At 47.7% G+C, this 24459-nt stretch overlaps 1 protein-coding gene across 1 annotated transcript in view; it reads left to right on the forward strand.

The window, feature by feature from the left end:
* Positions 1-725: 725 nt before the first annotated feature.
* The window catches only part of POF1B (POF1B actin binding protein), a gene marked incomplete in the record, with an annotated part of 138138 nt that continues 114404 nt past the window's right edge, over positions 726-24459 (forward strand). The window contains 2 exon segments of the mRNA XM_073598127.1: positions 726-823; positions 8784-9021. Coding sequence (XP_073454228.1) covers positions 8824-9021 — 198 coding nt within the window.

Below are 24459 nucleotides of genomic sequence, written 5' to 3' on the forward strand. Positions count from 1 at the left end.
ACATGACATTAAATAATATAATATAATATAGTGGCCAAAGAGCCCTATAATGATATATGATATGATAATATCATATGTACAGTATAATAGCAATTGTATAATATGTATATTTTTTTATATAATATAGCGCAATATATATACAATATAATATAGCATAACATAATATGACAGTGTTATATAAAATATTACAGCAGAATATTGTATGTAATATCATGTAATATAACATGAGATTACAAAGTATGATATATATATATATATATATATATATATATATTTTAGGACAACGCTGCGCAAATTGTTGACGCTATATAAATAAATAAATATATATATATATAAATCCTGTATAATAATAACAATATAATAGGACAGTACTGTATAACATATTATAACATAGTGTGTTATATATAACTTAGTATATTACGTTACATGATATAATGTAGCATTATATGTTTTAAGACAATACACTATAGTATGAAATAAATTATTATAGCAGAAAATATAACTTCACATGATCTAAGATAGTATTACATAACATGTTTTGGGACAATATAACATAATACAATATAACCCATTATGATCCTGTACACGCTCTCCCCTCCCTGTCTGCCACCTGAGGCCAGGTAAACACACCTGACTGTGATGTAAGCTAGGCATTCCACCTGGACCTATCAGAGCCCTCCTGTGCTGTGTGTGACTGCCCAGTCAGCCTATGACAGCCCCCCCCAGGCTGTGTGTGTCCCACCCCCCTCCTCTCTGCAGGCTGAGCAGTGGAAGTAGTATCACAGACCGAGCTGTACCAGCAAGAGGGCTCCTCTGTCTCCAGGTAACTTCATCTTTGCAGGATCCTGGGCTTACCTCTGCACAGGTAGAGATGACATGCGTTGCACAGGGTGAAGGAAGAGGAGGGAGACTCTTGGGCAGGGTGGGAGATTCCCATGGAAGCCAGCAGAAACAATCCTCCCCCTGTCTGCTCTCCCTGAGCCCAGTCCTGCCAGACTTGCTTTGTTTAGTGAGCTGCCTGGAGACATTCCTGGCCACTGAGCCTGCAATGGGAGAGCGCACACGCCTGACCGCTGCGGGTCTGTCCTGGGAAAAGTTTTCTCCCTCCAGATCCCAATTTCATGTAACTTGCCAGCATTATTCTGCCTTGCTTCTTGTATAATTTGAGGATGCTTCTGCTTTTTTTGTAAAGGCAATCATCCAGCTTTCTATACAACTGGGTATATCATTGTGCAGGATAGCCATGTGCCCAGCAGGCTCTTATACAGGAACCAGCAGTAAGTTGTCTCTGGAAAAAAAAAAAATCCTTAAACTTTTTTTAATGCATTTTGCTGCAGGTGCCAAATTTTCCGAAAACTTCAGAAAGGATGGGAGTGGTGGGGTGAGGTCGTTTGCAAAGAGACGCGATCACTTGACACTTTCTCTGTCACTGTAGGGTGCAGGGGCGGACTGATAACTCATGGGGCCCCCGGGCAATAGGAGATTATGGGGCCCCCCAGGCAATTAGAGATTATGGGGCCACACAGTATACACACACACAGTATACAATCATACAGTATACACATACATGTACACACAGTATACACAGACAGATGTAAAAAAAAAAAAAAAGACAGATTTTTACATACTGTCCCTGGTTTTACTGAGGCCGGCAACCCTGATGGGGCCCCCTAGTGGCCCAGGGCCCTCGGGCAGTGCCCGAGTGGCTCAATGGTCAGTCCGCCCCTGGTAGGGTGCATTACCTAACAGTCCAATGGGAAGCCCCAGAGGCTAGGTGGAGAAGACAAAGCATTTTTGAAAGGATCTTATTATAATTTCATTGGCTGTGTTGGGTGTATTGGGGTGGTGCTGGCATAGACTGAACCCAATGCTGGGAGTTCAGGTGGCCTTCCATAAGGGAGCTGCTTTTGGTCTTGGCTTGCCCAACTCCTGGGAAGACCATTCTAGTGGTGGCATCTTAGTGGCATCAGTATGTGTTTGGTGAGGAGCACCTTGAACAATGGGGTTGTTTTTACTAAAACTGGAGAGTGGTGCAAAATATAGTGCAGCTGTGCATGGGAGCCAATCAGCTTCTAACAGCTTGTTCAATTAAGCTTTGCCAAAAAAAAAACTGGAAGCTGATTGGTTTCTATGCAGAGCTGAACCAGATTTGGCACTCTCCAGTTTTAGTAACTCAACCCCCAATGATTCATACAACTTGATGGTTACGATCCAGTCTTTGGAAAAAAACTTGGTAGAAATCTAGCCAATGCACTTTCGAGGGTTACCAAACCTCCCTTCTTCAGCAATAACGTATACAAAGAGCTGTTTATTAATACAAATCCTTCTAAAAGTATATAAAATGATGCCTACGTAAGAATGGCATCAAAGGATGTTGAGAAGAAACATTGATCGAACATTTAATAAAGTTAATCATAAGTAGGTAAAACCAACCTATGAAGCATAGATATGTGTGTCCAGAATCAGGATCTAGTGATCCTGTTGGTTATAATATATAGCAAGGGTCCCCAGACTTTCTAATCAAAGGTCCAGTTTACTTTCCTTCAGACTTAAGGGGGGCCACTCTGTTGCCATTGGTAGTAGAAAAAGTCCTGACATTAGTGGGAATAAACAATACCTCATCTTTGGTGCCAGTGGGAGGAATAGTGCCCCATTGTTGGAGTCATTAGGAGGAATTGTGCCCCATTATTGGGGTCATTGGGCCCCATTGTTGGTGTCATTGGGAAGAATTGTGCCATATTATTGGTGTCATTGGGCCCCATTGTTGGTGTCATTGGGAGGAATTGTGCCCCATTGTTTGTGTCTTGGGAAGGAATTGGGCCCCATTGTTGGTGTCATTGGGAAGAATTGTGCCCCATCGTTGGTGTCTTTGGAAGGAATTGTGCCTCATTGTTGTAGTTATTGGGAGCAATTGTGCCCCACTATTGGTGTCATTGGGCCCCATTGGGCCTTCACAAGTTTGTTGCACAATTGTAGCAATTCCGCACTGCATGACTCCAGATCAACTTTCTTTGCAAACATTCTGCAAGTCTGCTGCAAGTTCTGGTGCAGTTATGTTGTGTAATAGTCATCCCACCACAGGGGGCACTGTGGCTGAATTTCCATGCTGTAGACTTGCAGAGCTCTTGCTGTAGACTCACCACTGCAACTTTGCTCTTGCTAGAGACTTGCCACCCAAATTTGCTACAAATTGGAAAAGTGTCCACTAGAACTTGTGCTTCAAGTGCTCTGCAAGTGAAAATGTGCAGCAAGTTAACAAAGACTAATGCCCTGTACACACGACCCGTTTTCCCATCGGAATTAACCCCAAAGGTTTCTCCGACGGAACTCCGACGGAATTCTGCTCAAGCGGTCTTGCCTACACACGGGTCACACCAAAGTCCGACCGTCCAGAACGCGGTGACCTACAACACGTACGACGGGACTAGAAAAAGGAAGTTCAATAGCCAGTAGCCAATAGCATGCGTCGTTTTTGGTCCGTCGGAACAGCATACAGACGAGCGGTTTTCCAGATAGGAATTGGTTCCATCGGAAATATTTAGAACATGTTCCGTTTCTAGGTCCGTCTGTTGGACATTCCGCTCGTGTGTACAGGGCATAACAATTTAACACTGCCACACCTTTATGACAAGTTATCCTAGCTATCTGGGGGGGGGGTCAGGTAGTTGTGTTTGTCCATGATATGCCGCCCGTAGCGTATCATTGTATTGATATGTCGCCCGTAGCGTATCATTGTATTGATATGTCGCCCGTAGCGTATCATTGTATTGATACAGTGGGGACGGAAAGTATTCAGACCCCCTTAAATTTTTCACTCTTTGTTATATTGCAGCCATTTCCTAAAATCATTTAAGTTCATTTTCTTTCCTCATTAATGTACACACAGCACCCCATATTGTACACACAGCACCCCATATTGACAGAAAAACACAGAATTGTTGACATTTTTGCAGATTTATTAAAAAAGAAAAACTGAAATATCACATGGTGCTAAGTATTCAGACCCTTTGCTGTGACACTCATATATTTAACTTAGGTGCTGTCCATTTCTTCTGATCATCCTTGAGATGGTTCTACACCTTCATTTGAGTCCAGCTGTGTTTGATTATACTGATTGGGCTTGATTAGGAAAGCCACACACCTGTCTATATAAGACCTTACAGCTCACAGTGCATGTCAGAGCAAATGAGAATCATGAGGTCAAAGGAACTGCCTGAAGAGCTCAGAGACAGAATTGTGGCAAGGCACAGATCTGGCCAAGGTTACAAAATAATTTCTGCTGCACTTAAGGTTCCTAAGAGCACAGTGGCCTCCATAACCCTTAAATGGAAGACGTTTGGGACGACCAGAACCCTTCCTAGAGCTGGCCGTCCGGCCAAACTGAGCTATCAGGGGAGAAGAGCCTTGGTGAGAGAGGTAAAGAAGAACCCAAAGATCACTGTGGCTGAGCCCCAGAGATGCAGTCAGGTGATGGGAGAAAGTTGTAGAAAGTCAACCATCACTGCAGCCCTCCACCAGTCGGGGCTTTATGGCAGAGTGGCCCGACGGAAGCCTCTCCTCAGTGCAAGACACATGAAAGCCCGCATGGAGTTTGCTAAAAAACACCTGAAGGACTCCAAGATGGTGAGAAATAAGATTCTCTGGTCTGATGAGACCAAGATAGAAGTTTCTGGCCTTAATTCTAAGCGGTATGTGTGGAGAAAACCAGGCACTGCTCATCACCTGTCCAATACAGTCCCAACAGTGAAGCATGGTGGTGGCAGCATCATGCTGTGGGGGTGTTTTTCAGCTGCAGGGACAGGACGACTGGTTGCAATCGAGGGAAAGATGAATGTGGCCAAGTATAGGGATATCCTGGACGAAAACCTTCTCCAGAGTGTTCAGGACCCAAGGCTGGGCCAAGGTTTACCTTCCAACAAGACAATGACCCTAAGCACACAGCTAAAATAACGAAGGAGTGGCTTCACAACAACTCCGTGACTGTTCTTGAATGGCCCAGCCAGAGCCCTGACTTAAACCCAATTGAGCATCTCTGGAGAGACCTAAAAATGGCCGTCCACCAACGTTTACCATCCAACCTGACAGAACTGGAGAGGATCTGCAAGGAGGAATGGCAGAGGATCCCCAAATCCAGGTGTGAAAAACTTGTTGCATCTTTCCCAAAAAGACTCATGGCTGTATTAGATCAAAAGGGGCTTCTACTAAATACTGAGCAAAGGGTCTGAATACTTAGGACCATGTGATATTTCAGTTTTTCTTTTTTAATAAATCTGCAAAAAGTCAACAATTCTGTGTTTTTCTGTCAATATGGATTTACTCCCTTTGCCGCCCTAAGGCCGGGTCCTTCAGTGCCGCGACCCCCCCCCCCCCCCCCCCCCCACACACACACACACACACCACCATTCTCGTCCTTTATCGATGACTGCTACAATAGACCGATTAAAAACATATCTCCACACACGAGAGCACTGAAAATAACTGGCTTTAATTGTACAGTCTGAAAATACTCTGTAATGCAGAAAATGCCTTTTAAAGATTATAGCAGTAAGAAACTCCCTACAATTTTTTAGTTCTAACTTTTCTTTTGGAAAACTCATCGATAAAATCTTTGTAGGACAAAGTATTTAAAAGTTCTGACTCAATGGCAAGTAAAGGCTGCGGACATACTACAGGAGGTGGACAGAGGCTGCGAACATACTACAGGAGGTGGACAGAGGCTGCGAACATACTACAGGAGTTGGACAGAGGCTACGGACATACTACAGGAGGTGGACAGAGGCTACGGACATACTACAGGAGGTGGACAGAGGATGCGGACATACTACAGGAGGTGGACAGAGGCTGCGGACATACTACAGGAGGTGGACAGAGGCTGCGGACATACTACAGGAGGTGGACAGAGGCTGCGGACATACTACAGGAGGTGGACAGAGGCTGCGAACATACTACAGGAGGTGGACAGAGGCTGCGAACATACTACAGGAGTTGGACAGAGGATGCGGACATACTACAGGAGGTGGACATAGGCTGCGGACATACTACAGGAGGTGGACAGAGGCTGCGGACATACTACAGGAGGTGGACAGAGGCTGCAGACATACTACAGGAGGTGGACAGAGGCTGCGGACATACTACAGGAGGTGGACAGAGGCTGCGGACATACTACAGAAGGTGGACAGAGGATGCGGACATACTACAGGAGGTGGACAGAGGCTGTGGACATACTACAGGAGGTGGACAGAGGCTGCGGACATACTACAGGAGGTGGACAGAGGCTGCGGACATACTACAGGAGGTGGACAGAGGCTGCGAACATACTACAGGAGGTGGACAGAGGCTGCGAACATACTACAGGAGTTGGACAGAGGATGCGGACATACTACAGGAGGTGGACATAGGCTGCGGACATACTACAGGAGGTGGACAGAGGCTGCGGACATACTACAGGAGGTGGACAGAGGCTGCAGACATACTACAGGAGGTGGACAGAGGCTGCGGACATACTACAGGAGGTGGACAGAGGCTGCGGACATACTACAGAAGGTGGACAGAGGATGCGGACATACTACAGGAGGTGGACAGAGGCTGTGGACATACTACAGGAGGTGGACAGAGGCTGTGGACATACTACAGGAGGTGGACAGAGGCTGTGGACATACTACAGGAGGTGGACAGAGGCTGCGGACATACTACAGGAGGTGGACAGAAAAAAAATGAACTTAAATGGCTGCAATATAACAAAGAGTGAAAAATGTAAGGGGGGTCTGAATACTTTCCGTCCCCACTGTATGTCGGCCCTAGCGTATCATTGTATTGATATGTCGGCCGTAGCGAATTGTATTGATAGCCGTAGCGTATAATTGTAGTAGTAATATGGCGACTATTGATATGTTGGCTGTAGTGTATCATTGTATCGATATGTTAGTCTTTTGTTATATCAATATGTCGGCCATATATAAACTTTATCCGCTCTAGGCACCGCCATAAATCGGCTCCTCTGTAGACATGGGGGTGGGGCAGACCTCCATTGGCCTCGGTGGCTGTCAGGAACATCCCCGGACTTCAATGCCTATACAAGATTTGATACAGATATTAATTCGATATATCATTGGAGATGACAGCGTGCAGGGGGACGCTCCGCCTTCGCACATCTTTGCTGAGCTGAAATTGTTACAACCGGTTTATTTTGCCCTGGGTGACAGGAGATGATGAGACTTGCACACGGTTTCATAGAGCTGAAGTTTGATATAAAAAAAAAAACAGCTTTTCCCGCCCATCAGGCCACGGCCCGTGTAACTCCATCCGTCACCTACCCATCCCCCCATGTGTGCTGTGTCAGGGTCGCCCCCTGCTGGCCACTGTCTTGGTTCTGGATCATCCTTCGATGATGGTGGACTTATCAATTGAAGGTGATTTGATTGTAGCAGTTCAGTAATTTGAACTCTAGGCCTGCAGAACTTGGGGGTCCTTAGTTCAAATCTTACTGGGGTTCCATCTTCATAAACCCCATCATGTACCCATGTGACTATGGGATGTCTCTTGTCATCTGTCAGGTTAATATATGCTGTTGTCTTTAGGCACAGTCCATACTCCCCTGCAGTGGCGGCCACCCATTAGGGGTGCACGAGCGCCGCCCCCCCCTCAATTTATGCGCCTGGCCCCTAATCTCCATGCAGGGGGCCAGACACATGGATTTCAATGGACTTTTTTTTTTTAGCAGCACATGATTAGAGCCTGAAGCTCTAATTGGCTTAAAAAAAGGGTGGGCTTGGGGCGCAGAGCACTGCGCCCTGAGCCCACCCTGTTGTGTGACAACAGCAAATTGATATTCGATAATGTCTTACCGCTTCTCCTCCCTGGCCAATCAGGAAGCGGGTCCTGAGACGCCATTGGCCGGGAGGAGAAGCAATGGCCGGGACACGGAGGAGACGGAGGGGGGAAGCCGCCACCGCAGCCATGAACTGCATGGGGTAAGTGCAGGGCTGATGGGGGGGCCTGGCAGGCCAGAGGGTGAGCGGGCGAGTTGGCGACCGGGGGGGTATGGTGTGCGGTGGCAGGTGCAAGCAAATGGGGGGAGGAGGGTTTAGTGTGGGTGGTGGGCTGGAGCGACTTGGGTGGGCGGGGGGGATATCTGTGGTCAGGTCTGTCTGCCTCACCCCCGACCGATGGAGCACCAGCCGCCACTGCTCCCCTGCCACACTATAGAGCCAGAGCGTAGCACCACTATTCAGATCTTGCAGCTCAATGGTGTTACCTCTTTGCCTTTAGGCTTCTCATTGGATTACAAATGGGGATCATCACACAGGCGAAGTCCTTCTTGAGTGCTCTAGGTACATTGCTTGGACACGGTCCCCAAAACCTGAAACATGACAGCATTATAGAGTCTGACTTGCCATGCTGGCATTACAAATGCATCATAAGAGCAATTATAGGGCATTTTTATTGCATCATTTATTATTGCAGAGCAACCTGCTGTGTAAAATCGGTAACCCGATGTTCTGAGTCGCAGTTTGTCAGCACTATCATTATGCACACCCTAGATCATTTAGAAATGTACTAATGTACTATTTACAGCCTCGCTCCACCCCAGAGTACACAGGAGGAAGCATTGGCAAAGAAATGTAGGTCTAGGCTTCTGAAAGCCCTGCTTAATCTGGAAAAGAGAAAATATTAAACACAGATAAACAGAGGGACTCTCGGATGGCAGCATAGTCTTGGGGCGGCCTGGATAGGTGTTTTTGATGGCTGGAGTTGCTCTTTAAAGAACTATCTTCACCTTTCAGGCTTTCGGAAGGCGGTTTTTGGTCGCCGTCACTTGACGAGATGTCCACCTCCGGCTACTGGATGTCCGAGAACGGCAGCCCCACCGACAGGGACAACGTCTTCATGGAGCGCGTGAGGACCTACAGTCCTATCACCAAGACGGTGCAGGTCCTGGACAGTCCCACACCGATGTCCCCGGCCTCGCCGGCCTCTGGATATCAGTCGATGGTTTGGGCCCCGGAGCCACAGATTATTGGGGTAAGAACAGCCACGGCACAGACCTGGCTTCTGTATACTTTTGTATAGTGGGCACCCTGAGCTGAGTGTGTGCAGCAGAACATAGCAGTAAGGACAATCCCACCGCATGAAGGTCCCCCCACCTGACCCCAATCCAGCAATAATTGGCAGTGTGGGGCTTTAAAGCTGAACTCCGGACAAACCGCTAAATAAATAGGTTGAATACTGTACATATATATATATATATATATATATATATATATATATATATATATATATATGAAGCGCTTTTAGTGGCCACTGATGTCCATCTAGTCCTGAAATTTACACAGCTTTGCCACCCAGCACAGTCCGGTCAGGGCAGTAAGGGAATCTGAACTTCCTCTGCTGTAGGTATACCGGAGCCGGGTCTCCTCTCCTGTGTGTGGCCACCAGGACTTCTGGGTTTCATCCGGAGTGCCAGTGCCATGGTTATTTGTGAGGCAGCTTACCTTAAATGGCAGAGCAATGCAGGGCTGGGCGTTTGAGCAACATGTCATTACACCTGGGCCAAGTATCTCACATCCATCCCCATGTCTCTAGTGTCCTCCATGCCTGCCTCCAGCCTCGTCTGTGCCTCCATCTGTGTTACCCACTGTGAGACCTGCTTCACCAAATGCATCCCTGTGTGCCCCCTGAGTCACCAAGTGCAACCAATGCCTCCAGTGCCCACTCCTGCGCCTCTGTGACACCTGTGTCTCCAATTTCACCCATGTGCACCCCAAGACTCCAAGTACAGCTCAGTGCCCCTTTGTCACTAAGTGCCTCCATTGCATCCCTGTGTGCCCCTATGTCTCCCGTTGCATCCCTGTATGCCTCTGTGGACCCCAAAACTCCAAGTGCACCCTGTGTCACCAAGTTCCTTCAGTGCACCCCTGTATGCCGATGTGTCTCCAAATGCATCCCTGTGGACCCCAAAACTCCAGGTACACCTCAGTGCCCCCTTTGTCACCAAGTGCCTCCATTGCATTCCCGTGTGCACCTATGTCTCCCATTGCATCCCTGTGTGCCTCAGTGCACCCTTTGTCACCGAGTGCCTCCATTGCATTCCTGTGTGCCTCTGTGCACCCCAAAACTCCAAGTGGGCCTCAGTGCACCCTTTGACACCAAGTGCCTCCAGTGCACCCCTGTATGCCTCTGCATCTCCAATTGTGCCCCTGTGCGCTCCAAGTGCACCCTGTGTCACCAAGTGCCTCCAGTGCACTCCTGTGTGCCCTTGTGTCTCCATTTGCATCCCTGTGTGCCCCTGTGTCTCCAAGTGCACCCCAAGACTCCAAGTACGCCTCAGTCCCTCTCTTTGTCACCAAGTGCCTCCAGTGCACCCCTGTATGCCCCTGTGTCTCCAATTGCATCCCTGTGCACCTCAAGACTCCAAGTGCACCCATGATCTCCAAGTGCCCCCAGTGCACCCCTGTGTGCCCCTGCGTCTCCAATTGCGCCCCTGTGCACTCCAAGTGCACCCTGTGTCACCAAGTGTCTCCATTTGCATCCCTGTGTGCCCCTGTGTCTCCATTTGCATCCCTGTGTCTCCAAGTGCACCCCAAGACTGCAAGTGTACCTCAGTGCACCCTGAGTCACCAAGTGCCTCCAGTGCCTATCCCCCCCCCCAAGCTTCCTGTAGTCACCTGGATTATTCTTCTCCCAGTGGTACGCACTGTGACTGCAGTGTTTTCAATTGCACCCCCGTGTCGTCAATTGAACCCCTGTTAGCCTCAGTGTCTCCAATTGTTCCCCTGTGTGCCTCTGTGACACCTGTGTCTCCAGGCTTCCTCCAGTATGCTCCTGCAATCACCAGGACTGTTCTTCTTCTTTCCCTGAATATGTACCTCTATCCATGACCATTACACTCTGGCATGCTACACTCCATCTTTTATGGCTTCTCTACCTCATAATGGGCACAGCAGGTGTTCACTGACCCGAGAACTCAGCACAGGGATGGTGGGAACCCCTCATAATGGGCACAGCAGGTGTACAAACCTGGGTACTCAGCACAGGGATGGTGGGATCCCCTCGTATTGGGCACAGCGGGTGTACAGACCCGGGAACTCAGCACAGGGATGGTGGGAACCTCTCATAATGGGCACAACAGATGTACAGACCTGGGAACTCAGCACAGGGATGGTGGGAACCCCTCATAATGGGCACAGCGGGTGTACAGACCTGGGAACTCAGCACAGGGATGGTGGGAACCCCTCATAATGGGCACAGCAGGTGTACAGACCCGGGAACTCAGCACAGGGATAGTGGGAACCACCCATAATGGGCACAGCGGGTGTACAGACCCGGGAACTCAGCACAGGGATGGTGGGAACCCCTCATAATGGGCACAGCTGGTGTACAGACCCAGGCACTCAGCACAGGGATGGTGGGAACCCCTCATAATGGGCACAGCGGGTGTACAGACCCGGGAACTCAGCACAGGGATGGTGGGAACCTCTCATAATGGGCACAGCGGGTGTACAGACCCAGGAACTCAGCACAGGGATGGTGGGAACCCCCCATAATGGGCACAGCAGGTGTACAGACCCAAGAAGCAGGGACTTTAAAAACCATTGTATATTAAATAGTTGCTTTTATTTGCTCCCCTTCAGAAGACTATAGAGATACATGAGGGAATAGGTCTTCCTGTCCCCCATTGGTTGAGTTCTGCTCAGTCGGAGGCGATCTCGCTGTGTGTGGCTCGCGCAGTCCTCGGCGTCTGGCATACCTCGGCCTCGCCCATCCTTTGATCCCTTCACAGATTCAAACCAAAGAAGCTGCCACACCTTCCCCTGTACAGACCGCGCACGGCTCCCCGGTGTGCGCAGCCAATTAACCCTTCACCGGAAGATAACTGGTAGTCAACATTTTTCAACCCTTTCACTCCACCCAACCTTTTGTATAGGAAATAAGAGACGACCGCCAAATCCCCCCCCCCCCACCTCTAAATATGTTTTCCGTGTTGTGACATATGAAAGGATTGCATCAGCCGATGAGGACTGTCGGTCCCACTTTTGTAGTTTCAAGGTGACAAACTAGCCATTGCACACAATGCACGTTCATTTGTATATCACAATAGAAATGAGATATGTCTGCGTGCAGATCCAAATAGCTTTAGACGTATACTGTATTTAACCCGTCAGGTGTGACCACGTCATCTCTCTGCACACTACTGTACAACCTTCAAACATTTCTAGCAAACTTTGCATGAAAACAGGAATTCCAAACATTTGTAAAAAAAAAAAAAAAAAAAAAAAAAACTCATTTATATATCGTTCCCTAGAATTAGGGCCGCTTTCAGGAATCTGCAACATTTGCAATGTTGGAGTGCACAGAACGCAATGCACAAATGTGCTAAAAGCCGCACAGCTTGTATAATGATATATATTCATAGCAGTAATTATGTATATAATAAATATGTATACATGGCTCTTTAACTACCCAAATTTTTTTACCCCCCCTTCATAACCCGGCCATTTTTTGCTATTCAGGGTTAACATCAAAGGGTTAAACGTGTGCCTAACTATGTGTGATATGTTCTGCTTTTACTAAGCGACCTTGCTGTTTTTTCCCCCTGCTTTGCAGGGAATAAAAAACACAAAACGGCAAGATCGCATGTCAGTGTACAGAGCTCTGTGTTGTTTCCAACACAGAGCTCCCTACTGTGAATGATGGAGTCGATTAACGGGTCCTGGCGTTCAGTCATTGAGGGGGAGGGGGGGGACCTGCTGATTGGCTTGAGCTGTACAAATCACAGCACAGCCAGGGAGGTGGGCGTGCGCCCCCCCCCTATCCCCAAAGCACTGATCACTTACCAGATATGCGATCCAGCGCAGAGCAGCCTCCCTGTAGCCGTATGTCTGCGTGGGGCAGTCGGCAAGCGGCTAAAGTTAGCAGGGATCTAGTTACATTGTTACATATTTTAAGTATAGCATCTGGTATTAAGAAAAAAAAAAGTGGGGTTCCCCCTAATTTTCCACCTAGACCCTTAGGAATCAGAGGACAGAGAGAGTGTACCCCCACTTTCTGTACCATACCAGGTCATATGTCTTTCAATACTTTGGGGTGGGGGTGGGGGGTACCTTGCAAATGGAGAAAGGTGGGGGGGGGCAAAGCCCCCCCCCCCCCACTGTTGAGGGACTAGGGAATCATCTCTACCTCCCATGTTTCCCAAATGATAGGGTATGGGGAAACAAAAAACGTGGGGTTCCCCCTAATTTTCCACCTAGACCCTTAGGAATCACAGGCTAGAGAGAGTGTACCCCACGATACCTTGCAAATGGGAAAGAGAGGGTGGCAAAGCCCCCCCCCCCCAATGTTGAGGGACTAGAGAATCATCTCCATCTCTCATGTTCCCCAAATAATGGACGGGGAAAATAAAATGTGGGGTTCCCCCTAATTTTCCACCTAGACCCTTAGAAATCAGAGGGCAGCGAGAGTGTACCCCCCACTTTTTGTACCACAGCAGGCCATACGTCTTTCAAAATTGGGGGGGGGGAGGTACCTTGCAAATGGAAAAGTGGGTGCGGAAGCCCTCCCCCCCCCCCCCCAAAGTTGAGGGACTAGAGAATCTTCCCTACCTCTATGTGCCCCAAATAATAGGGAATGTGGGAAAAAAATGTGTGATCTCCCCTTAATTTTCCACCTAGACCCTTAGGAATGAGAGGGCAGCGAGAGTGTGCCCCCACTTTTTGTACCATAACAGGCCATATGTCTTTTCAAAATGGGGGGGGGGGGATACCTTAAAAATGGGAAAGGGAGGGTGGAAAAGCCCCCCCCCCCCCCCCCCCCCAATGTTGAGGGACTAGAGAATCATCTCTATCTCCCATGTTACCCAAATAATGGACGGGTAAAATAAAACACGGGGTTCCCCCTAATTTTCCACCTAGATCCTTAGGAATCAGAGAGCAAAGAGTGTGTACCCCCAATTTCTGTACCATGCCAGGCCACATGTGTTTCAAAATAGGCGGGGAGGGGATACCTTGCAAATGGAAAAATTGGGTGTGGAAGCCCTCCCCCAAAGCTGAAGGACTAGGTAATCTTCCCTACCTCTATGTGCCCCAAATAATAGGGGGTGGGGAAAAAAACATGGGGTTCCCTCTAATTTTAGGAATCAGAAGGCAGCGAGAGTGTGCCCCCACTTTCTGTACCATGCCAGGCCATATGTCTTATAAAATGGGGGGGGGGGGGGGTACTTGCAAATGAGAAAGGGGATGGGTAAAGCCCTCTCCCAACAGTGAGGGACTAGGAAATCTTCCCTACTTCTATGTGCCCCAAATAATAGGGGGTGGGGTTCCCCCTAATTTTTCATCTAGACTCTTAGGAATCAGAGGGTAGCGAGACTATGCCCCCACTTTCTGTACCACACCAGGCCATATGTCTTATAAAATGGGGGGGGGGGAGAGGTGGGGGGTACCTTGAGAATGGGAAAGGGGATGGGTAAAGCCCTTTCCCAACAGTGAGGAACTAAGAAATCTTCCCTACTTCCATGTGCCCCCAAAAAATAGGGAATGGGTGAAAAAAGTACTGTTTGGTCAATGACAGGATGACCACATGGCAGCCAGGGATCTGTCATTTAGTGGTGGGAGTGCGGCGTGTGAAGCCCAACTGAATTCCATCACCAGTGACATCAATTATGTTGATATTCGAGGTTTGGGGCTTGTGCCGATATATTTGGACTGTTCAGCCAAGCTGCCAGTGAATTGAGTTCAGACGTCCGAGCCGCACGATTTATAATTCATTAGGCACCTGCAAACTGGTAATCCCTTGCTCCATGACACTAAATACTACTGAATGCTCTATATACATTATATTCCTAAAAGTATTGGGACGCCTGCCTTTACACACACATGAACTTTAATGGCATCCCAGTCTTAGTCCGTAGGGTTCAATATTGAGTTGGCCCCGCCCTTTGTAGCTATAACAGCTTCAACTCTTCTGGGAAGGCCGTCCACAAGGTTTAGGAGTGTGTCTATGGGAATGTTTGACCATTCTTCCAGAAGCGCACTTGTAAGGTCTGATGTTGGATGAGAAGGCCTGGCTCGCGGTCTCCATTCTAATTCATCCCAAAAGTGTTCTATTGGGTTGAGGTCAGGACTCTGTGCGGGCCAGTCAAGTTCCTCCACCCCAAACTCGCTCATCCATGTCTTTATGGACCTTGCTTTGTGCACTGGTGGGCAGTCGTGTTGGAACAGGAAGGGGCCGTCTCCAAACTGTTCCCACAAATTTGGGAGAATGAAATTGTCCAAAATGTCTTGGTATGCTGACGCCTTAGGAGTTCCCTTCACTGGAACTAAGGGGCCAAGCCCAACCAAATGATTTGGACAAGTGCACAAAGCAAAGTCCATAAAGACATTGATGAGCGAGTTTGGGGTGGAGGAACCTAAGGTGTCAGCATACCAAGACATTTTGGACAATTTCATGCTCCCAATTTGTGGGAACAGTTTTGGGGACGGCCCCTTCCTGTTCCAACATGACTGCCCACCAGTGCACAAAGCAAGGTCCATAAAGACATGGATGAGCGAGTTTGGGGTGGAGGGACTTGACTGGCCTGCACAGAGTCCTGACCTCAACCTCAACCCAACACCTTTGAGATGAATTATGCCCCGTACACACGGTCGGATTTTCTGACGGAAAATGTGTGATAGGACCTTGTTGTCGGAAATTCCGACCGTGTGTGGGCTCCATCACACATTTTCCATCGGATTTTCCGACACACAAAGTTTGAGAGCAGGATATAAAATTTTCCGACAACAAAATCCGTTGTCGGAAATTCCGATCGTGTGTACACAAATCCGACGGACAAAGTGCCACGCATGCTCAGAATAAATAAAGAGATGAAAGCTATTGGCTACTACCCCGTTTATAGTCCCGGCGTACGTGTTTTACGTCACCGCGTTCAGAACGATCGGATTTTCCGACAACTTTGTGTGACCGTGTGTATGCAAGACAAGTTTGAACCAACATCCGTCTGAAAAAATCCTAGGATTTTGTTGTCGGAATGTCCGAACAAAGTCCGACCGTGTGTACGGGGCATTAGAGTGGAGACTGTGAGCCAGGCCTTCTCGTCCAACATCAGTGCCTGACCTCACAAATGCTCTTCTGGAAAAATGGTGAAACATCCCCATAGACACCCTCCTAAACCTTGTGGACGGCCTTCCCAGAAGAGTTGAAGCTGTTATAGCTGCAAAGGGTGGACCAACTCAATATTGAACCCTACGGACTAAGACTGGGATGCCATTAAAGTTCATGTGGATGTAAAGGCAGGGGTCCTAATACTTTTGGTAATATAGTGTACTGTAGGTCTTTACATGAGCGCTACATTGTTTCGGGTTAATTCCCTCCCCGATAATGACATTTTCTGTGTACAATCTGATGACGATCCATCTCTATATCTGTCATACGTTGTATCTGAGTGTGTTGGGTTCTCTTGTGCTATCTATCCCACATTATAATATCTTTATAAATCTCGGCAATAAAATCAAGGTACTTCCTTATTACAGCGGATTATCGTCACCGCGATCTGTCCGGCCGCCGAATGTTATATTTATCTTGTTCTTTACCTTTGCACTGTCTGCAATCTCTATAGAAGCTATGGACAATTAAAGAGGACCTGAGCTGCGGAAGCCGAGGACAAAGGACCAGTCACTAGGGATGAGCTGAATGTACCTGGGTTTGGTTCAGTAAAAATTCGGGTTGAACCCGGGGACATTCGGCTCATGGGTTTGGTTCAGGCCACATTTCAGAGAACATGAGTAAAGTTCAGGTGCTGAAGCCATACTCCATTGAAGTCCATTGGAGCTGAATGTTAAAGATTGTTCTGGCCACTTTCTAGGCTAATAGGCAAGAGATTGTAAACCAGACGGCACGGAGATTGGGCACTGCTCTGGAGGACATATAGAGAGAGAGTATCACCGCTCCAGGTGGGTCGGATCAAGGTAAAAGGCATCTCCTTCAGTCTAGAAGTCCAGATGCTGGCAATGCTATGGCCGTTAGACATCAAAGAAATTCTGGACAAAGCTTACGCGTTTCGCACTACAGGGACATAGCATAGCTATGACTAAGCACTCCCTGTCGTGCGCAACGCGTAAGCTTTTGTTCACAGCTTTGCTGTGACCTGTATTTTGGATGACGCCTTATTGAATAAAGGCAAATATTTTTGGAGTGCGGCTGTCCAGAATTTCTTTCATGCCTATCCGGAGGACATATACCAAATCAAAATATTTTCTTCTTTTTTTATTCTATTTGGTGGGGAGCAGCGATTTTAATATTGCTTAAGGGGCAACATTAACCACTTGCTTACTGGGCACTTAAATTTCCCCTCCTGTTCAGACCAATTTTCAGTTTTCAGCGCTGATGCACTTTGAATGACAATTGCGCGGTCATACAACGCTGTACCCAAATGACATTTGTATCATTTTTTTCCCACCAATAGAGCTTTCTTTTGATGGTATTTGATCACCTCTGCGTTTTTTTATTTTTTTTTTATATTAAGAAAATTTAAAAAGACCGAATTTGTAAAATTTTTTTTATATTTTTTTATATTATGGTATAACATTTTGGGCACTGATGGGTGGCAGTGATGGGCACTGATGGGTGGCAATAATGGGCACTGATCGGCACTGGTTGGTTACACTGATAGGCAGCACTGCTAGGTGGCACTGATTGGCACCACTGGTGGGCATTGATAGGTGGCACTTGTGGGCATTGATAGGTGGCACTTGTGGGCATTGATAGGTGGCACTCGTGGGCATTGATAGGTGGCACTGGTGGGCACTGTGGACACTGGCAGGTGGCACTGGCAGGGGGTACTGGTGGGCACAGATGAGGCAGAATTGCCTCTTCCTCTTCGGGACCAATGTCCCTTGCACATAAGCCTTTTTCCTTACAGCGTGAGGAGGAAAAAAAAAAACTATTACCGAGCTTTTGTTTACATCATGTGATCAGCTGTCATTGGCTGACAACTGATCACGTGGTAAGGGGCCGGGATCGGCCCCTTACTTGGATCTGTGATCCCCTGAGTCGGTGATCACAGCGTGTGCCCTGCAGGGCGGGCGCAGGGAGCGTGCAAAGGGTAGGACGTCATATGACGGCCTCACGGAAATTCAGGTCCGCGCCGTGGCCGTCATTCGGCTATAGCGCGGACGCCGAGTGGTTACAAATGCAAAATTCCCTTAACCACTTGAGCTCCGGAAGGTTTTACCGCCTTCATAAAAAGGGCCATATTTTGGTTTTCGGCACTGCGCAATTTTAACTGGCTATTGCACGGTCATGCAACACTGTACCAAAATGTTATCTATATCATTTTTTTCACACTTTTGGTGGTATTTGATCACCACTGGATTTTTTTTATTTTTTTCGAAATAAATGAATAAAGACCGAAAATTTTGAAAAAAAAAAAAAAAAACCCCAATATTTTCTACTTTCTGCTATAAAACATAATTTTTTTTTTTTTTTACTACTAATGGCGGTGATCAGCGACTTATAATAGGACTGTGACAGTGCGACAGACAATCTGACACTAACTTATGCTGTCGCGAACTAGCTGCCATCAACATCCCCAGTGACATTAACATAGTAAACACTGTCACTGTACTAATGACAATGGCTGGGAAGGGGTTAACATCTAGGGCAGTATAAGGGTTTAAATGTGTGCCTAGCTATATGTAACGTGTGTAGAGTGTGCTGCTTTTGCCAACAGATCTCTTTATCCCTGCTTTGCAGGGATGAGAAACAGAGAGATCATTCCCTCTGTACAGAGCTCTGTGTTGATTGTCAACACATAGCTCTGGGCTGTCATTGGACACAACTGATTAGCAGATCCCGGCTGTAAATCATTGGCCGGGACTTCCTGGCAGGCCTTGGCTGACTACAATCATGAATGAATGAATGATTTGTATAGCGCTGCAGTTGCGAACTGAATCGCCTCAAGGCGCAATGTATGTCACTTTGATTGTGCGGACCGCCCGTTGGCAGTACACTGGCAGTCCACAAGTTATTAAATTGCCAGTAAATGACAGCTGTCAAGCAAACCCCAAGCAGAAAAAAAATGAAAAACAGCATGGGGTCTTTACAAATTCCATACCAGACCCTTACCTAAGCATGCAGCTTGGCTGGCCAGAAAAGGGGGGGGGGCCAGATAAACACATGCTCACCCCCCCCCCCCCCCATCCTGAACCATGCCGGGTCACATGCCCTCAACATGGGCAGGAAGGACCCTCCAGGCAAAGCACTTTGGCCTCATGTTGATGAGGTCAAGGGCCTCTTCCCCACAACCTAGGCCTGGTGTTTGTGGGGGTCTGCTGATGGGGGGTTTATTGGAGTCTGAACCTCTTTTACTAAAGGGGGGGCCTGCAGATACCACCATGTGAAAAAACAGGAAATATGTCCCACAATGTACATCCATCTTCAATCACGTCATCCGGTCCACACATGGAATGCTTAGTGAAGACCTACCCAATTGCCAACATTTTCTGTTGTTCTGTCCCCCCCCCCACTTATTGTCTATACAGAGCATGGAAGGGTTGTTTGCAGCCTACAGTGCTCTTGTTGTTTTACTCTTCTCAAAATACTAATAAAAACGATTGAAACAGAATGGGACTACCTGCGTGCAAATGCATGGAACAACTGCGCATCCTCTGCGGACAAAGACGGCCCTTCATGCAGTTGTATAGACAGACACGCCCGTGTGAATGAGGCCCTAAGCTTTAACAACTTGCCGACCGTGCCATAGCCGAAAGATGGCTACAATGGGGCCGTCCAGTTCCTGGAGGGCGTCTATCGATGGACTCCCTTGGGGCGCGCATCGGGCACGCTGTGTAAAGGAGTTAAAGGGCCAATCACAGCGACCCTTTACTATGTGATCAGCTGTGTCCAATCCCAGCTCATCACATGTAAACGGATGCTGGCATTATGCCCCGTACACGCGGTCGGATTTTCTGACGGAAAATGTTGGATGGGAGCTTGTTGTCAGAAATTCCGACTGTGTGTAGTCTCCATCGGACATTTTCCATACGAATTTCCGTCACACAAATTTTGAGATCTGGATCTCAAATTTTCCGACCACGAAATCCGTCGTAAATTCCGATCGTGTGTACACAATTCCGACGCACAAAGTTCCACGCATGCTCAGAATCAAGCAGCAGAGCCGCACTGGCTATTGAACTTCATTTTTCTCGGCTCGTCGTACGTCTTGTACGTCACCGCGTTCTTGACGTTCGGAATGTCCCACAAGATTTGTGTGACCGTGTGTATGCAAGACAAGTTTGAGCCAACATCCGTCGGAAAAAATCCATTAATTTTGTTGTCGGAATGTTCGATCGTGTGTACAGGGCATTATTGGCATTTCTTTTCCACAGCGCAGCCTCATCAGTGTCCATTAGTGCTTATCAGTGCTGCCTCATCAGTTCCCATCTGTGCCGCCTCATCAGTGCTTATCAGTGCCGCCTCATCAGTGCTTATCAGTTCCCATCAGTGCCGCCTAATCAGTGCCACCTCATCAGTTCAGCCTCATCAGTGCTCATCAGTTCCCATCAGTGCCGCCTCATCTGTTCTCATCAGTGCCGCCTCATCAGTGCCGCCTCATCAGTGCTTATCAGTGCAGCCTCATCAGTTCTCATCAGTGCCGCCTCATTAGTGCAGCTTATCAGTGTCGCCTCATCAGTTCCCATCAGTGCTCATCAGTGCCGCCTCATCAGTGCTGCCTCATCAGTTCTCATCATTCTCGCCTCATCAGTGCAGCTTATCAGTGCTGCCTCATCAGTGCTCATCAGTCCCCATCAGTGCCGCCTCATCAGTTCTCATCAGTGCCGCCTCATCAGTGCAGCTTATCAGTGCCGCCTCATCAGTGCTCATCAGTTCCCATCAGTGCCGCCTCATCAGTGCCGCCTCATCATTTCTCATCAGTGCCGCCTCATCAGTGCAGCTTATCAGTGCCGCCTCATCAGTGCTTATCAGTGCCGCCTCATCAGTTCTCATCAGTGCCGCCTCATTAGTGCAGCTTATCAGTGCCGCCTCATCAGTGCTCATCAGTTCTCATCAGTGCTAATCAGTGCTGCCTCATCAGTTCCCATCAGTGCTCATCAGTGCCGCCTCATCAGTGCTCATCAGTGCCACCTCATCAGTGCCCATCAGTGCTGCCTCATCAGTGCCACCAAAAGAAAGCTCTGTCTCAAAAAAAATTTTAATGTCATATGGGTACAGTGTTGCAAAGCTGCGCAATTGTCATTGATAGCGTGACAGCGCTGAAAGCTGGAAATTGGCCTGGGTAGGAAGGGGGTCGCCCCTAGTGCCCCGTAGGTAAGTGGTTAAGTGACTGAGCGCAGAAATGTGAACCGCATCAATAGGATAGAATGGGATTGCTGGTGTTGAGCATTGGGGTGTGTAGGGAAATCCATGAAAACACGGGTCAAAAAACGCTGAGGTGTGAATGGGCCCCTAACAGAGGAAAAGGAATTGAGCCAACATTGCAGAAAAGAATTAATCCATGGACAGATTCTGAACTCCAGAGAGAGTTGGGCGCAGCTGGCGGTGTATACAGAGGCCCCGGATTGTGGTTGTGGGTTATTCTTCGATGTGTGAATGAGAATTGCTCCGGGATATCCTCCTCTCTTTGTGATGGTGTACAATGTACGGGTTGTTGTTGATGGAGATGTTGCTATAGAAGCCTCCGCAGAGCATGATGCAGAAAATTCCATTCTATTGTTGTGTAACCATCCGGATCAGAATACATCATTCATGGAGTAACCCGGGATCAGAGGAGTCAGACGAGGAATACGCGGTTGTGTCATCTGTGGAGGAGAGGACTGGGCTCTGATAGCTGATCTCTTATTTGTTATTACAAGTAAGACGTTTTCATGCCATGGCCCAGGTGATTTCTCATCTGCCAATGATGTTATATTTTTTTAAACTGTCTACAAAGAATTTAATTTCCACATCACTGTTTGGAGATGAGTTTTGTCCTCAGCAGCCAATCACATTGCAGCATGTGTGGCTTTTTATGAGGCTGGATTTACACCTTTACAAGTGTGTCTTCCACTAAAAGTAATTGAAGGGAATCAAAACGCATCTAATTGCAGGTGTTAAGATGTGCGTCAATGCGTCATGATACACATATGGCAATGTGGCCCCTCCATCTCCTTCTGATAACAGTAATGTGGCCCCTCCCTCTCCTACCTACAGCAATGTGGCCCCTCCCTCTCCTGCTACCTACAGCAATGTGTCCCCTCCCTCTCCTGCTACCTACAGCAATGTGTCCCCTCCCTCTCCTGCTACCTACAGCAATGTGCCCCCTCCCTCTCCTGCTACCTACAGCAATGTGCCCCCTCCCTCTCCTGCTACCTACAGCAATGTGCCCCCTCCCTCTCCTGCTACCTACAGCAATGTGCCCCCTCCCTCTCCTGCTACCTACAGCAATGTGCCCCCTCCCTCTCCTGCTACCTACAGCAATGTGCCCCCTCCCTCTCCTGCTACCTACAGCAATGTGCCCCCTCCCTCTCCTGCTACCTACAGCAATGTGCCCCCTCCCTCTCCTGCTACCTACAGCAAAGTGCCCCCTCCCTCTCCTGCTACCTACAGCAATGTGTCCCCTCCCTATCCTGCTACCTACAGCAATGTGGCCCCTCCCTCCCCATCTAATTACACACTGTTACTCCTCCCTCTCTAATTAAAGCAATGTGGCCCCTCCCTCTCCATCTTATTACAGCTATGTGCCCCCTCCATCTAATTACAGCAATGTGGCTCCTCCACCTGATTACACCAATGTGGTCCCTCCCTCTCAATCTAATTACAGCTACAGCCAGGTCCATAAATATTGGGACATTGGCACAATTCTAATCTTTTTGGCGCTATACACCACCACCGTGGATTTGAAATGAAGCGAACAAGATGTGCTTTAACTGCAGACTTTCAGCTTTAATTTGAGGGAATTTACATCCAAATCAGGTGAACGGTGTAGGAATTACAACAGTTTGTATATGTGCCTCCCGCTTTTTAAGGGACCAAAAGTAATGGGACAGATTAACAATCATCCATCAAACTTTCACTTTTTAATACTTGGTTGCAAATCCTTTGCAGTCAATTACAGCCTGAAGTCTGCAACACATAGACATCACCAGACGTTGGGTTTCATCCCTGGTGATGCTCTGCCAGGCCTCTACTGCAACTGTCTTCAGTTCCTGCTTGTTCTTGGGGCATTTTCCCTTCAGTTTTGTCTTCAGCAAGTGAAATGCATGCTCAATCGGGTTCAGGTCAGGTGATTGACTTGGCCATTGCATAATATTCCACTTCTTTCCCTTAGAAAACTCTTTGGTTGCTTTCGCAGTATGCTTCGGGTCATTGTCCATCTCCACTGTGAAGCTCCGTCCAATGAGTTCTGAAGCATTTTGCAGAATATGAGCAGATAATATTGCCCGAAACATTTCAGAATTCATCCTGCTGCTTTTGTCAGCAGTCACATCATCAATAAATACAAGAGAACCAGTTCCATTGGCAGCCATACATGCCCACGCCATGACACTACCACCACCATGCTTCACTAATGAGGTGGTATGCTTTGGATCATGAGCAGTTCCTTTCCTTCTCCATACTCTTCTCTTCCCATCACTCTGGTACAAGTTGATCTTGGTCTCCTCTGTCCATAGGATGTTGTTCCAGAACTGTGAAGGCTTTTTTAGGTGTTGTTTGGCAAACTCTAATCTGGCCTTCCTGTTTTTGAGACTCACCAATGGTTTACATCTTGTGGTGAACCCTCTGTATTCACTCTGGTGAAGTCTTCTCTTGATTGTTGACTTTGACACACATACACCTACCTCCTGGAGAGTGTTCTTGATCTGGCCAACTGTTGTGAAGGGTGTTTTCTTCACCAGGGAAGAATTCTTCGGTCATCCACCACAGTTGTTTAACGTGGTCTTCCGGGTCTTTTGGTGTTGCTGAACTCACCGGTGCGTTCTTTCTTTTTAAGGATGTTCCAAACAGTTGATTAGGCCACACCTAATGTTTTTGCTATCTCTCTGATGGGTTTGTTTTGTTTTTTCAGCCTAATGATGGCTTGCTTCATTGATAGTCACAGTTCTTTCATACAGTTCTCATATTGAGAGTTGACAGCAACAGATTCCAAATGCAAATAGCACACTTGAAATGAACTCTGGACCTTTTACCTGCTCCTTGTAAATGGGATAATGAGGGAATAACACACACCTGGCTATTGAACAGCTGAGCAGCCAATTGTCCCATTACTTTTGGTCCCTTAAAAAGTGGGAGGCACATATACAAACTGTTGTAATTCCTAAACCGTTCACCTGATTTGGATGTAAATACCATCAAATTAAATCTGAAAGTCTGCATCATTTCAAATCCACGGTGCTGGTGTATAGAGCCAAAAAGATTAGAATTGTGGCAATGTCCCAATATTTATGGACCTGACTGTGGCTCCCCAATCTAATT

Source organism: Aquarana catesbeiana, linkage group LG09, assembly GCF_042186555.1.
Source record: "Aquarana catesbeiana isolate 2022-GZ linkage group LG09, ASM4218655v1, whole genome shotgun sequence".
Taxonomy (NCBI): Eukaryota; Metazoa; Chordata; class Amphibia; order Anura; family Ranidae; genus Aquarana; species Aquarana catesbeiana.